At 41.0% G+C, this 15,674-nt stretch overlaps 2 protein-coding genes across 2 annotated transcripts in view; both read right to left on the minus strand.

Moving 5' to 3' along the window:
* The window catches only part of TPMT (thiopurine S-methyltransferase), a 71,776-nt gene that overhangs the window by 16,343 nt on the left and 39,759 nt on the right, over positions 1-15,674 (minus strand). The window lies entirely within an intron of this gene.
* Positions 2,579-6,035, minus strand: NHLRC1 (NHL repeat containing E3 ubiquitin protein ligase 1). The gene has a single exon (XM_072603932.1). It carries the CDS (start codon positions 5,466-5,468, stop codon positions 4,251-4,253), a length of 1,218 nt encoding a protein of 405 aa, XP_072460033.1. The 5' UTR covers positions 5,469-6,035; the 3' UTR covers positions 2,579-4,250.

The following is a 15,674-nucleotide window of genomic DNA, read 5'->3' on the forward strand; positions in this document are numbered from 1 at the left end:
TTTTCCTCTCTCCTTAAAGAGGCAGAGCCAGAATGGATGTCAAATATTACATACACTATTGAAGCAAGTTGATTTTGCTAACATTCTTCTCCCTCCCTCGTTGTTTTAAGGAATAACTTTCTATGGGGAGGACATATTCTGAAATGAAGGTAATAAAAATAAACAATGTTGATGAAAAATATTTAATAACTCCACAGGTGGTGAGTGCCTTGGGCAATGATACAACATAATACATACCCTCATGTTACTGGGGAAATGATCCCAGTCCTTTGGAGCTTTACCTTGGAAACTCCCTGTTTCCACAATGATTCCCTATGCTATTGAATCAGCCTTTATGCCTTTTTAGCGCAACTTTGACCTATTCCAGGTAATGAGACAAAGTAGGAAGAACACTAGAATTAGAATCCATAGATGGAGGGTCAATTCTAGGCCTACCACTTACTACCTTTGTATCCTTGGGCAAATTATTTCACCTTCCTGGTTTGTTCATCTATAAAATGGGAAGGCTGAATTAAGTAATAATACAGAGTTTATTCTGTGCTAGGCACTTTACAAATATTACCTCACAACAGCCCAGGAAGGGAGATGCTTTTATTATCCCCATTGTACAGTTAAAGAACCTCAGGCAAACACAGGTTAAGTGACTTACCCACAGTCACATAGCTAGGACATGTTTGAGGCCAGATTTGAAATTCTGTCTTCCTGATTCCAGGCTCATTGCTCTACCAACTGCATCATCTAGCTGCTTAAATGTTCCTTTGAGTCGGAGGTTCCTTAATATATGAGCCCTATCCTGAACTCTGTCAGCTTGTCCTGGAAAGATAACAGCTAATGACATGTCAAGCATTCCTAACACAGAATTTCTGGCATAATCTTCAGAGCCATAACTAGCACTCTAACAACTAGGGATGCTCCCATCGCTAACTGTGCTCTCAAATCAGCTCCACATGGTGGATGGTGGGGCACTCTTGACACTGGCTGGTCCCATGTTGGGAGGAGGCAAGATCTCTGCCTACGGAATGGAAGATCTATGAAAAACTGCCTATGGAGGGGAAATAAGGATCTCATTATATTGAGCAGCTACTGTCTAGGAAGGAGGTAAGATTGTTTAAGAATGAAGGGTGTGGCATCTGGCAGTTTTCTAGTTTAATTAATTATTCTTTCTAAGTAGTTTCTATACTGCCTAAGGATTGAAAGAACTGTGCAAATGTAAATGTAACAAATCTTTAAAATGCACAATGTTTTAAGATGTTTGAGCCCTCTATATTTCAGTGCCCTGAGAAAAAATTGCCCCACTATAGTTATAACTCTAAGAAATCTCCTACTTCTCATGGCATACAGTCCCCACAATAATAAGCAATACCTTGTTTATTTCCTTTTAAAAATGTTTACATGTAAACACAAATATACACAAATCATCTTCCTAGTCAAAGATAGCACCATTTATAATAAAAAGAAAATCACTAGAGTTTGCCCATTTTCTTTACTGATCCTGATGTGCAACTTTCCCTTACTGTGACTATTAGAATTAAACTGTTTTTGAAGAAAAGGCTCTGATGTGGAATTCAAAGACCAGTGGAGACAATTCCTAAATTATGAACACTCAACCTGTGAATGAGGGAAATACACATAGGTTTGAAAACTGTCCTCCAAGCCAGGAAGCCTTGAGTTCAATCCCACCTCTGACACAGTTTGTTTGTGTGATTCTCTCAGTGCTTCAGTCATTTCTCTAAGGCTACAGCTGCAGAAGAGGCAATCCATATTGACAGAGGCATTTTCCTTACCTAGGAATTACTTATTACAATGAAGTCCTAAGACCAGTCCCTCTCCTGATTTATGTATGATCCATACTTAGATGAGAGAAGCAAGGAAGATGGAATTGGGAGCCTGTACACTTCCCAACCCTCTATGGGGTTTCTGTTCTCAGGTCCAGAACATCTGCATCTGCAGATGCTGTCTAGATTGAGAGATATTTCCTCTTAATCTGATATAGAAAGGTTAATAAGTTAGTGACTCCTCTTGGTCCTTTGCTTTCCCCTTCCCCTCACCTAAAGGAAACTTCTGCCATCAGATGTCACCAAGGGGGCTGAGTGCTGCTCCTGGCAACCTCAGATGAAATGCAGAACGAGGTTTTCCATATAGAGTGATTAAGTATAGCTGAAATAATATTATTAGAAATATATTATCAATTAAGTAGATCTTTCTGGGCTAGCCTGAGAACTTAATCACTTCCTATAACATTGTTTCTATGAGAAAACTTATTCTAAATAATAAGCAATCCTTTGAAATTTATCTCATTCCTAAACTGGAGAATGCTTGAAGTATACCTGGTGGAGAGGAAAAAGCAATTTTTCTCCTCTAAAGTAAGTGCTCCTGAGAAAACATCTTAAGAATCTCCTTGCTTTTACTATTCCTTCATTTCTTGTCACTGGAGCCCTTCACACAGTCATATAGCTCCCTCATAAGTTTACTGAAAATAGACTTGAAATTTCCACTCCATTCACAGTCAGGCTTCAGTTAAATAGTTCATTATTATTCTCCTTTTGCAGAATTAGAATTAGTTAGTCCAGACTTTGAATCAATTCATTGAGCATTTATTGAGTGCCTAAAACAGTGCTAGATACTTGTTTAAGATAAAGGGTGTAGCTTTTTGAGAATTTTGCAATAAATAGAACAAGTTTCAAATCACATAGAGTAAACCTCCCTCATAAATTGTTTCAGGATTCCACATATTTCATTTGGTCAAGTCAAATATATCCAACCATGTAAACAGGGAACATGGTGTAATGGAGAGAGCCCTGGATTTGATGCCAGGAAACTTGGCTTGCTTTGACATTTAACAGATATGTCACAGTGGCAAATTATAATTTGTCTGAGTCACTGTTTCTTCAATTGGAAAATGGGGATAGTAATACTTGCCTTATAGCAGAGGTTCTTAACCTGGAGTCCACGAACTTGTTTAAAAAAATTTTTTTTGATAACTCTATTTCAACATAATTGATTTCTTTTATAATCCTATGTCTTTTATATTTTGCATTTAGAAACAATTTGAGAAGAGTCCATAGATTTCACCAGACCTCTCCAAATCTGGTGTATCTATGATCCCCCCCCCCCCCAAAAAAAGATTAAGACCCACTGTCTTACAGTGTTGCTGTGAGCAAGTGCTTTAAAAAAAAAACCAAAACAACAACTATGTAAAGTCCCAGATAGGAGCAGATAGGTGGTACAATAAATAGGGTGTGGGTCCTGAAATCAGGAAGACTCATCTTCTTGAGTTCAAATCTGACCTCAGACACTTACTAGCTGTATGACCCTGAACAAATCATTTAACCCTGTTCACCTCAATTTCCTCATCTGTAAAATGAGCTGGAGAAGGAAATGGAAAACCACTCTAGTATCTTTGCCAAGAAAACTCCAAATAGGGTCACAAAGAGTTGGACGCAACTGAAAAAAGGACTGAGCAACAACCAAAGTCCTAAATAAAGATGCTATTTTTGAATGAATTCCATCCCTGAATCATTCTATAATAATAATGGTAGCACAATAACAATGAATTGTTCTATAACAAGGATACCATAATAAAAATGAGCAGTTAGTATTTATAGATTTTTGCAGCACTCTGAATATATTTGTTTCTTCAATACAACTCTGGGATACAGGTGCTGCTGCCATTTTGCAGATCAGGAAACTGAGACAGGAAGAGCCTAACTTGTCTAGTGTCACAGAGCCAGTCACTATCTGAAGCTGGATTTGAATTCAGGTATTCCTATTTCCATCTTCAACACTTTCCCCTGGGCCTAAATGCCTCTAACATAAGGATGTAGTGACTTAAGGTTACACAGTATTGTATACTGCAGTGTCTTTATCCTAACACAGGTGTCCAGGGTTACTAACATCCACACAGTTCTACAATATCTGAACACCTGGGAGCCAGCTCAGACCTTTTCCACCAGCTAACTAAGTAACTGGTACCTATTTGTTAAATATAGTGTGCAATGCAAAAGGAGAAGACATAGTTCTGCCTTTTTGGAATAAGCCTTTTGTTTTTCTTGCTCAAAGATGCAAGATCAATAGTAATTTAATCAAGAGTACTATCAGAGGAAAAGCAATTATGTGGATTTGATGAAGTCACGAGCTCCTCTTTCCATCTCTGGAAAATCCCTAAAGTCTTTTCTTGGTGAAATCCAACTGAAATAAATTAGATTTTAAAATAAGAGTACCTACACATAGACACATGTGCATGCATCTGCCTAGAGCGAGCCGTCAGCTTTATAGACTTTTACAGCGTGGACACCGCTGTCTAGGACAAGAAGGGAATTATCTTCTGCGTAAGTCAGTGCCACAGGGTAAGAAAGCCCTTGGGTTATGATGGGCTTCAAGACTGGAAACTCCCCAGGTTTCCCTAAACACACTATAGCTTGGCTAGCTGCATCAGCCACAAGGACATTCCCCTGGTGGTCAAAGGTGACTGCAGTGGCATCTAGCTTGGAGGGGATGAAGAGGCTTAGGCCGAAAGTGTCCACCTGGCCCAGGAGCTGCAGGCCAGGGCTGAACACTTTCACTCTGGTGCTGGCGGGGCAGGCCCCCCGGGCTAGCAGGTGCTCCGTCACCGCGATGGCCCCACTGACTGGAGACACAGCTAGGGCTCGGGGGCTGCAGAGATGGGCCAGGAGCCGGTCGGCCCTGCGGAGCTCCCCTTTCTGAAAGTCAAGCACCAAGAGGTGGAGCGAGCCTGCCCCCGCATCGGACACCACTATTTCCTTCTGCGGGGTGGTCTGCACACCCCAGGGCAACGAGAAACGGCCTCCAACGACCAGCTTATTCCGCCCCGAAAAATCAAACGCTTTCACCGAGCGGTCCCCAGCATCGGTGACGACCACGTGGCCGTCAGGGGTAACGGTAACGCCCAGCGGGTACCGGACATCCTGGGCGGCCTCTCCCTTTTCTCCAAACTGGTGGGCACATACTCCGTCTGGGTCAAATACCTTCACTCGCTTCCTGCCGTCGTGCACTAGGACCACCCTACCGGATCTCGGGCACAAAGCCATCGCGGTGGGGTTGATCAGGGTCCCCCAGCCCCCAAAGGAGTGGCTGAAGCTCAGAGCCCCGGGGACCCCCTTGGCCGCCGGGTCCCCCGGTGCCCTGGTCGCCCCCGCCCCTCCGGATGGGGGTGCGCGGAGCGCGGGGCCCAGGAGCTCGAGAAACTGCAGCAGCGGTAAGCAGTCACTGGTCTCCGAGCTCTTGCACGCTTTCCTGCAGAAGGGGCACTCGAGGGTGCGGCTCCGGGGCTGCACCAGGGCGGTCACACAGCCCAGGCAGATCACGTGGCCGCAGGTCAAATTCCTGGGCCTCCGGGCCTTGTGGTGGCCGAATTTTTCAAAGCACACTTTGCACTCGAGCAGGCTGACCTCAGCTTCCCTCACCAGCGCCCTCAGAGCCGGCTCTGTGTCGGAAGCCTCTGCGGACATGCTTAGGCGGAGGAGGGCTTCCCTCCCCTGCCCCAGTCCCTCCCGACCTCTCCCGCACGGGCAGGGCAGCGTGACGCTGTGCCCACGCTGCCCTCGACCGAGCGCTGGAATGTCACTGGGTCTGCGACGTCAGAGGCTGCCCACGAGCCGGCTGGAACGCATCTGCTGCAGTCTGCTGCCCTCTGGTGAACACCAGAACATCCCCAAAGTCTAATGGCTCATTCAGGTTTTATTGAGGTGGGCACCAAGGGGGTACAGAAAAGTAGCTTCCACAAGCAGCTTACAATCTATGTGGGGAGATAAGATACATATGTATATATTATGTATATATAATACATATCCATGATAGCTATGAAAGAGTTAAAGTTGAGAGACTGAGAGTGGGTCTTATACTTTTGTATCTTTCTCAATACCTAGAACTGTGCTGGTCACAGTCAATCAGGAAGGAAAGAATTAAGAAACGTTTACAGTTGAGAAATACTGAGACAAACAGAGCAACATCCTCAGGATCACACAACTAGAATTGTTGAGGTCATCAACATCCTTCCAGTCACACTAGATGTTCAACCTCAGAGTTATCCTTGATTTTTCCCTCTCTTTTACCCGCCCCCCCCCCCCAATCAAATCATTTGTGGAATCTTGTCAATTCTATCTCTACAACAGTGGTGACAAAGTCAAATAGAAACAAGGGTCACTGAACAACAGGCTGCATATTGACAGCTTTTAAATTATCTATTTTTATTATCTATTAATATAACCAGTGTGTTTTATTGTAATAGGATGTTTATTGTATTTTTATTCATTTTGTTAACTATTTCCCAATTACATTTTAATCTGATCTGGCCTGGCACTAGGGAGTGTTTTGGGTAGCCTGCAGGCCACATGATTGACACCTCTGCTCAACAACATCTGTAGCACTAGTAAATGGATTCTTTCATTTACATGACCTCTCACCTATCCAAGTTTGGAGGCAACTTTGTTAGTCTGAAGGGTTCTGGGTACATCACGTGGAGCTCATTGGAGGTAAGAATTTCTTCACTGGAGAAAATGAACACTGACAAGACATGAATGAGGAGTTGTTTAGATAATTCAGAGCCAAAATAAAATTTGTAATTCCCATTTGGAAGTCCCACAAAACAAAAGTATCATGCTCTGATATTCACAAGTTAACCTCCCACCCTGTGATCTAACAGTAGTAATAAGTTACTGAGTCCTGATTTGTCACTTTGCTATTGTGTGAGTAGGTTTGGTGATAAGTGTTTCTTTTGTGTGCAGGAAATAAATGCCTATTTAATAAATGCCTTATTAATACTGTACATTGGGTACTTTTCTACCTCCCTCTTTTTGGAAAACCTCAGATTTGATCCACAATCTAAACTGTAGAAGTTTTTTATTCATTTTTACCTTGGGGATTGGGGTTGGGGACATAAGCTAAAGAGCATGAGGAATCTGACCCTCCTAGATGGTCAGGCTCCCCCTAGGATTTAGCTCAGTCTACCTACATGCCTGCCTATGTCCAGTGTAGAGAGAGCCCCTCCGTCCCCCAGGGAAACGGAGTGGAGGGTGCCCTAGCCCCTTGTGCTTAGCAAGAGTTCCTTTATGTTAGGCTTTTAGCTAATATTAGCACAACCTGAACAGTCAGGTGATTCCTTTGGATGCATCTTGTAAACAAAATCAACCCTCTGGTTTGAAGGACTTTCGGTCAAATAAGCACTTTGACCATTATTCATATGTCTGGGAGAAGAAGTATTAAATTGCATTAATCATTTACACTACTGTGTAAATGACTTTATCTGGACCTTTCTTGCATAACTTTGATGATGGAGTCTTCTGGGTATGTATGTGGAAGGGAGGACTAAAGACACAAGGTTGCAGTATTACATGATATGTGATAACTGAAACTGATGACCTACTCCCTGTTTCTGAGAAGATAATATATTTATCATGTAAGGTCAGTTCAGTCCCAGATCATTACACCATGCACACATCCCCTACAACTCACAAGGCACACCAGCCACTGTTGTCACTTCCTTCCCCTCCTACTACCATTATCTTTAATGTGTGATTCTAGCAAGCCTACTAAGAAGACAAATCTAAAAATTTTCCTTCCAGATTTGACAAAGATAAATGGAAAGAGGGAAATAATTGTTTTTCTGATCTGATCTAAGAAATCTTAGCTTTTATTAACAAAACACAAAAAACCAGAATGGCCTCGTATCTCTGATTGACCCTTTTGTGACTCTTCCCTTCCTTTGTCTATCATTTGTTTGCCTTCTCCCTTCAGGCCTGACTACGGTTGTTACAATGATTTACTTGGGTAACACATACAATTGAACTCATCTCCTTTATGTCTGACTTACTCAACACTTGGCATAATTGGCTTGCCTGGAGAGTGTACTTTCATTTCATTTATCCATATTCTTTTTGGCCTGAGACCTGTAAATTAACAACTGTTAAGAGGACATGGGTAAATTCCCCAAATTGCAACAGCTGTAAGATGAGGCATTTGGGAGATCTTGGTTACTGAAGCAAAAGAGCAATGCCTTCCAACCCAGTTTTTGTGACACTCTAAAGGTGTCTCCAGTTACCTCAAGAGGTGCTGTAAAAGTCTCAAAACAACTTTGTTTTGTTCACTTTACCTTACATAAGTATAATACTTGAGGAGGGACAAAAACATTAATCAGTCAAATGTATGTAGTAAGTACTCAGTAAATGTTTGTCAGATGAATGGGCATCCCCTAAAAGACTGGGAATCACTCTTAAAATAAGCATCCTTTCCAATAAAATTTTTAAAGAATGAGCAGATGACAATGTTACATAGGGAGATGATAATCAAACAACAGGAAAAGTGAGTATATAGGAATAATATTTGGTCATATAATAAAAAATTATAATAAAGTTAATCTCCTTTCAACCTGGATGCCTCTCTCCCCACTTCCTCCTGGGTTCAGCTCATATTCCACCTGCTACAGAAAGTCTTTCTTGATCCATCTAGTTAAGGGAAATCTCTCCTTCCTCAAATAGTCAGATATCTATATCTATACAAGTACAAGTCATGGCTGAGGACAGTCCTGGGCTCACATGGACTAGGTCTGGTATTGGACCCAATTCAAAAAGCTAATTTTACCTCTCATTTATCCTTTTTCTCATTCTCCCCATAACCACCTAAAGTATGCATTGAGAAAGCTCTGAATTTAGTTGTGTGAATAGCTTGTGCCTAGGTTTCCAAAAATAAGAATGACGGGGTCTCCAGGTCCTTTACAAGTACTCAAGGTAACAAACACTTATTGGATAATGGACAGTCTTTATTTTACTCAATAAGAAATGCGGAAGACACAAAGGACTCAAAGTTTAGACATATTCACTGTAGCATGTTATGCACAACAAATAAAGTACTCGCAAATAGCCCATAAAAACCTTTAAGAAGAAAAATGAACTTGGGACTGCCAGTAGGGCAATATATTGACAATTCTCATGAAATTCCCTTCTCCTACAATATTCTTTTTTTAAAAAAATCAAACGTATCACTGTAAACTTGACAAACATCAACATGAACATTTCCGTAAACAAATAAAAGGAAAACGGGGTTGTGTATGACATGTAAAATTCTAGTACTTAGTTTTTTAAAGTATATAGCAAATTTAACATGGTAGACCTTGTATATTTATTTTTGTGCACTTAACTACATTTGTATCTCTTACATATTTTTCTAAGCATGGTAAAGAAACATGGACTCCAACTGAGGACCAAGAGCAATCAAATGGGTGAAAAATCCTGGTATCTTGGATTCTGTCTATCCTCTCCTTGTTACAACCACCTTGTCATCTGGCTCAATTCAATTTTCATGAATTATGCTCACTGCATGATTTTCATGAATTCGCTCTGCTGTTACCACTATTCACCCTGTCCCTGGTGAGGAAGGGAAGGGAAGGAAATAAGCATTTACATAGTACCTACTCTGTGTTGGGCACTGTGCTAACTGCCTTATAACTATTATTTCTCAATTATTGTCTCATTTGATACTCATAACAACCTTGGGAGGTGGGTACTCTTATTATCTCCACTTTATAGTTTAGGAATATGAGGCAAACATAAGTTAAGTGATTTAGCCAAGGTGATACAGCTAGTAAGTGACTGAGGCTGAATTTAATACAGGTTCTTCCTGACTCCTATATCACCAAGGCAATATTCATAGCACTGGTGGTGACTATGAATATGACAGCATAGTTCTCAATCACAAAATATAAAAGACTTTCCATATAGAAGGCAGAAGAAAAACATTTATTTTAACACCAGAACCAGAACCAGAAAGCTAAATCTGTCATGGTGACTAAGAAGTTAATAAACATGATCACAGCAGAGGGGCAAAGCCATTCTCAAACCTCTCCTCCCTCAGCCAGGGCCTTCTCACTATCAACTGTCACATGTATCAGTTGGCCTGTGTTCTTTCCCCATTGACCTGACCCCACTCACTCACTTCCTCCCAGTTCCACTCTTCGCTTCCTGTTCTACCTCTTCAGCAAGCTCCTCCTACCACATGTGACCCAGGCTTCCAGGTGATTTAAGCAGATCATAAGGGTCTATTAATTAATGAGAAAGATCTTTCCATTTACATTACTATTACATTGGGCCCCAAGATCTTTCATATTCATTACAACTACTTCCTGCTGAGATTGGACGTAGAACTATCCCTGCCCCAAGAAGTCCCATCTGAGAGATCAGTTCTTTAGCTGGCATCAGGAGTTTGGTCACCTTCAGGTCCAGAGATGACACAGCACTGTCACGGATAGAAGGTGACATCCAGCTTAAGTGATCAGGCATTGGCAGGTGGAGGGCACTAAGGCTATAGGAAACAAATCTAGCAAACAAGTTTAACAGATGAAAAGCCAAAAAACAAACAAATAAATAAAAACAAAGAAACAATAACCAGAAGCAGGGTAGAAATAGGATCAGCTGTGGTTCTGGAGTCCATAACCCACTATCACAGCCTCATTCATGGTAGAATATATGAGTTAAGGGTACAATTTGGTAATCATCCTCTCCTGAATAAATAACAGTTACAGTATTATCTTTCCCATGTGCTAATTAATTTCCGTAGCCTTTGGAACATCATCTGGCTTCTGTTTTACCCATACTTCAGCTCCTGATTTTATTCTATCAGTAGAACCCAATCCTTCAGTCCCTCTATTAGTTATTTCAGAAGAATGGTAAGTTTTCACAAATGGTCTTGTTTCACAAGGAATTGTAATCACTATCATTTTTACAAAACTGTATGGGTTCATCACCTAAATTTTGGAATATCACAGTAATTTCTCCTTGATAATTAGAATCTATCACTCCAGCCAATACATGTATTCTTTGAGCTGCTAATACTAATCTGAGCTGGAGCTATTCTCCCTGAAGGTGCGACAAACTTGGATACAAGGGGTCAGCAGGATCTGTAGGGGCAGTTCTTGCTTCTCTATTTCGTCTAGCATCAAGTCCCTTTTTTCAGGACATTCTGTATAGTTCATTAGTTGGAATACCATCTATGCTTCTAAAATCTACCCCTGATCTCAACAGAGTAGGAAACAATTCTCTCCTTGTCAATTTTTTCTGATTTTGAATCTGCTGGCTATTTACTCTCCTCTCTCTAACAATTTTGTCTTTTCTCCAGTCTCCTAAGTCACCTAACTGTGAAATCTTGCCAAACCTCTGAAAGAGGGTGCCCTATTTCCCCAATTATTAGAGTCAAAATCAAGTGTTTGTAAGTAGGAGGAGCCATCTTCACTATTATATTCCTCTGGTAACCTGCACAGGGAGTATCATAGTATGCATCTGCATTTCTCATCATTATGGCAGTCTTCATTACCTCTTCTTTTAATTTTATCATGTAGTCCCTAAGTAAATACCAGGTTCTGTCTCCACTAGGCCACACAGAGTCAGCAGGATACTCCCTACTGCAGCCCTCTGCAGCCAATGCTAACAGATTAGTTGTATTGTTACCTCCTTGTGTATTGTAATTTCTAAAAGTTTTCTGTACAAAAGGATTCTGACTAATACCTATAAAATTTCAGGCAGTCAACGGGATCTATGGCTATTTCTCCAGCTCTGTCATCACTGATTCTCACCATCCAAGATATTAATGATTCTCCCATTCTTTGGGTGAATTTACTCAAAATTTCTGTGATCTCCTGCTGAATAAAATCCTCAGTTATTTCCCTAAACACTGAGTTTTGATTCTCCTTCTTGATTCTCCTGTTTCTGCCTCAACTATTGGGCATGTTTCTGACTGAGAAACTTCTTCCTCTAAAATTATTTCACTTCCTTTGTCACTGTGACAACTAGGCTGGGTCTGTACAAAGGTCAGGTATGCATTTCTTTTGTTAGCCTTCAGCTTCTTCTGAGTTAAATGAACAACCTTTCCTTCTGCCTGAGACCTCCCCAGATTGCTCCTGTACTCTTTTTCCATCTGAATTTTTTTCCTTAAGCAGTTCATCTCTGTTTCTACACATAATATGGTAAGCTGTTAGTAAAATCCAGCCTCTTCTACTTACCTCTGCCAACCCCTTCCTTGGTTTCATTGGTATTCCTTGCAAACACTTTTCCAAATCTCCACGTTTCCTCTCCTGTAACCTTGCTACCCAGTTTTCGCAAGGTCCAGTGCTTTTAGCCCACTCCTTTGCTAGCGAGGAATACAGTAAATCCTCTCATCCTGGGATATTAATGTCTTCCTCTAAATCATTTCTGCCTCCAAATAGAGATTTTTTACTTTGCAATCCTGTTCGTGATGCCAAATGTATCGCCAAGGCAATATTCACAGCACTGGTGGTAACTATGAATAATATACCAACATAGTTCTCAATCACAAAATATAAAAGACTCTCCATATAGAAGGCAGAAGAAAAACATTTATTTAAACACCAGAAAGCCAAATCCCAGAACCAGAAAGCTAAATCTGTCATGGTAAGCAAGAAGTTAATAAACATGATTGCAACAGAGGGCAAAGACATTCTCAAACCTCCCCTCCCTCAGCCAGGGCCTTCTCACTATCAACAGTCACAATGTGTCAGTCTCAAACCTCCCCTCCCTCAGCCAGGGCCTTCTCACTATCAACAGTCACAATGTGTCAGTCTCAAACCTCCCCTCCCTCAGCCAGGGCCTTCTCACTATCAACAGTCACAATGTGTCAGTTGGCCTGCATTCTTTCCCCTCTGACCTGACCCCACCCACTCACCCCCCCCCCCCCCCCCCCCCCCCCGTTCTGTTCAGCACTTCCTGTTCCACCTCTTCAGCAAGCTCCTCCCACCACATGTAATCCAGGCTTCCAGGCTATTTAAGCAGATCATATAGGCCTATTATTTAATGAGAAAGATTTTTCCATTTAAATTACTATTACAACTCCAGGCTAGCACTCTATCAGCGGTACCACTTAACTGCCTCTGGTGACAGAGAACAACATGAATGGGGAACTAGTGACTAGTTAAAGAGGCAGATATGGAAATGAAGTAACTACAGAAGAGGAGTAAGGACAGAGCTGGAGGATGTGGTTAGAACTAAAGCCTTTGAAAGAGAAATTGTGTGGAGAGTAACAGGAGGGGCTTGGCTTATAGCTCCTAAAATAGTTTTGAGTTTGGAAAGTCAAAGAGAAGGTTTGGGTGACAAAGCTATTTTATGTATAGTTACCTGCTATAGGCATAATTTTTAAAGTATAGTATATTTCAATCTACAATATATTCATACGGCACCAAAACTGATAAGGCAAAGTACAACACAACACTCACCTAATCAGCCCAACACACTTATTAATTAAGTCCATCAGTATGTCTGGAAATAGCAGTTCAGGTCTGTTAGAAATAAGAATGTACCTATGTGTATTTATTTGGGTATTCTGAAGGAGATATAAATCTAGCAATAAAATTAAAACTCATTCTTATGATATGCTTAATGCAATACATCTACCTGAGTTTTCAGTCCAGTTTCATAGCCACAGAACTGGAAACAATATGAGAGATCATTTATTTTACCTCTCTCAAAATATATCATAGAATCCATTCATTATTTATGCAATACTCTGGTTCAAGCTTCCTTAAGTATGTAAATCCTTTTTTCAGGGTGGTGGAAAGCAATCCAGGTCAAGTGACTTACCCAGGGTGACACAGCTAAATCTGAGGCTGTATTTAAACTTGGGTCTACCTGACTCCAGGACTGGTGCCCTATCCACTTCACCACCTAGCTGTTCCATGTGGATTCTCTGTGAACTTGGCTACTGGAAGTTAAAGGCTGATTGACTTTATCTCCCTCGCAGATGTCATTTGCTGGTTATTTCCAGGGATGCCACTTATGAAAGATTTAGTTCAGGACCATACAAGTTTCCTAGTCTGAATCTACATTCCAAGACCAGCCCAGCTTGCAGAGTGCAGAGCATGGAGCAGCAGGGGCAGGACCCAGAACTGGCTTCAGGGTGCCACCAGCAGCAGTTCCCAGATTGCTCAACCCACAAATGCCACAGACAGCTTCAAAAGTCAGGGGAGGGCTCCTTCACTCAGAAGAGGGGGGCGTGGTTTGGGCCTCCAGCAGCAGGCACTGTAGTAGCAGCTGCCATTTTTGGAGCCCTCTACCTAGAGCCCCTGGAGGAACTGAGCAGCTGATCTGAATATCGGCCCTGAGTGGCAGCCCTGGGAGAGTTCCACCTAAAGCCCTGATTCTTAGCCCTGAGCTCAAAGGACTCAAAAGTCAAGTAAATAACTGGGAAAATGCCCCCAAAAGGGAGAAAAAAATAAGACTATAGAAGGTTACTTTCTTGGTGAACAGGTATTTTCTTTCATCCTTTCAGATGAGGAAGAACAAAGCATAACATCAGAGGAAGTCAAGGCTTCTAAGTCCAAAAACTCCAAAATAAATATGCAATACTCTCAGGCCATGGAAGAGCTCAAAAAGGATTTTGAAAATCAAATAAGAGAGGTGGAGAAAAAATTGGGAAGAGAAATGAGAGAGATGCAAGAAAATCATAAAAAGCAAGTGAACAGCTTGCTAAAAGAGACCCCAAAAAATGTTGAAGAAAATAACACCTTTAAAAATAGGCTAACTCAACTGGCAAAAGAAGTCCAAAAAGCCAATGAGGAGAAGAATGCTTCAAATAGCAGAATTAGCCAAATGGAAAAGGAGGTTCAAAAGCTCACTGAAGAAAATAGTTCTTTAAAAATTTGAATGGAGCAGATGGAAGCTAATAACTTTGAGGTATATCCCTAGTAAGGGCACTACTGGTTGAAGTATGTGAACAGGTGAGTGGTTTTGGAAAATAGTTCTAAATTGCTTTTCAGAATAATTGGACCAATTCACAATTCCACCAACAATGTATTACAATGCTGTCTTTCTACAGTCACTTTGAAAAATGTGATTTTTCTATTTTGTCATTTTTGCCAAACCAGGGCGAGTTTGAACATCAGAGTTGTTTTTAATGTGCATTTCTCTTATTAGTAGTAATTTAGATCATTTTAAAAAATTTGGCTGTTCATAGACTATGTTTTCTTCACTTTGGAACTGCCATTCATATCCTTTGACCTGTGGAAAAATAGCTCTTGATCTGTATGTTTGTATCAGCTACCTATATGTAGTCTTAGAATTCATTTGGATTTATGAGACTGGATTTATGAGAGCTGATCCAAAGGGAAGCCAATTGACACACTTTTCCCAGCAACAGTGTAGTTATGGTAGCATTCATTTAATTGACAGCAAGAAATGGAAAGAGAGATAGCAAATGCATGTTTGATTGATAGCACTGGTGGAGAAAGTACTCACAGTGATTACTTTCATAATCACTTTCTTTTTCTTTAGCTTTCACTCTTTCCCTCTCCTCTGACTTCTTCCCTGTTGCATACAAACTGCTCCTCTTCCCAATCTTTAAAAACCTTATCTATGCCTTACGACCCCCTCAAGCCATTATCCCATTCTCCCTTTCATAGCCAAATTCCTAGAAAAAGTTGTTCTTGTGGTTGTGCTACTCTTCTCAGTCACCTCTCAACCTTTTGCAATCTGATTTCTAAACCATATCATTTAACTGAAATTGATCTCTCTAAAGTTATCAATCATCTTTAAAAAATACATACACATATGTATATGTACATATATATTATTTTCCTCCAATCACATGTAAAAACAATTTTAAAGTTTTTTTTTTTAAGTTTTGAGTTCCAAATTCTATTCCTTCCTCCTTTCCCTCCTCTC

This window comes from Notamacropus eugenii, chromosome 4 (assembly GCF_028372415.1).
Source record: "Notamacropus eugenii isolate mMacEug1 chromosome 4, mMacEug1.pri_v2, whole genome shotgun sequence".
NCBI lineage: Eukaryota > Metazoa > Chordata > Mammalia > Diprotodontia > Macropodidae > Notamacropus > Notamacropus eugenii.

What these genes read in the sequence shown, in the direction of transcription:
- NHLRC1 (XM_072603932.1), bottom strand. Translation starts at nt 5,468, where the DNA reads ATGTCCGCAGAGGCTTCCGACACAGAGCCGGCTCTGAGGGCGCTGGTG.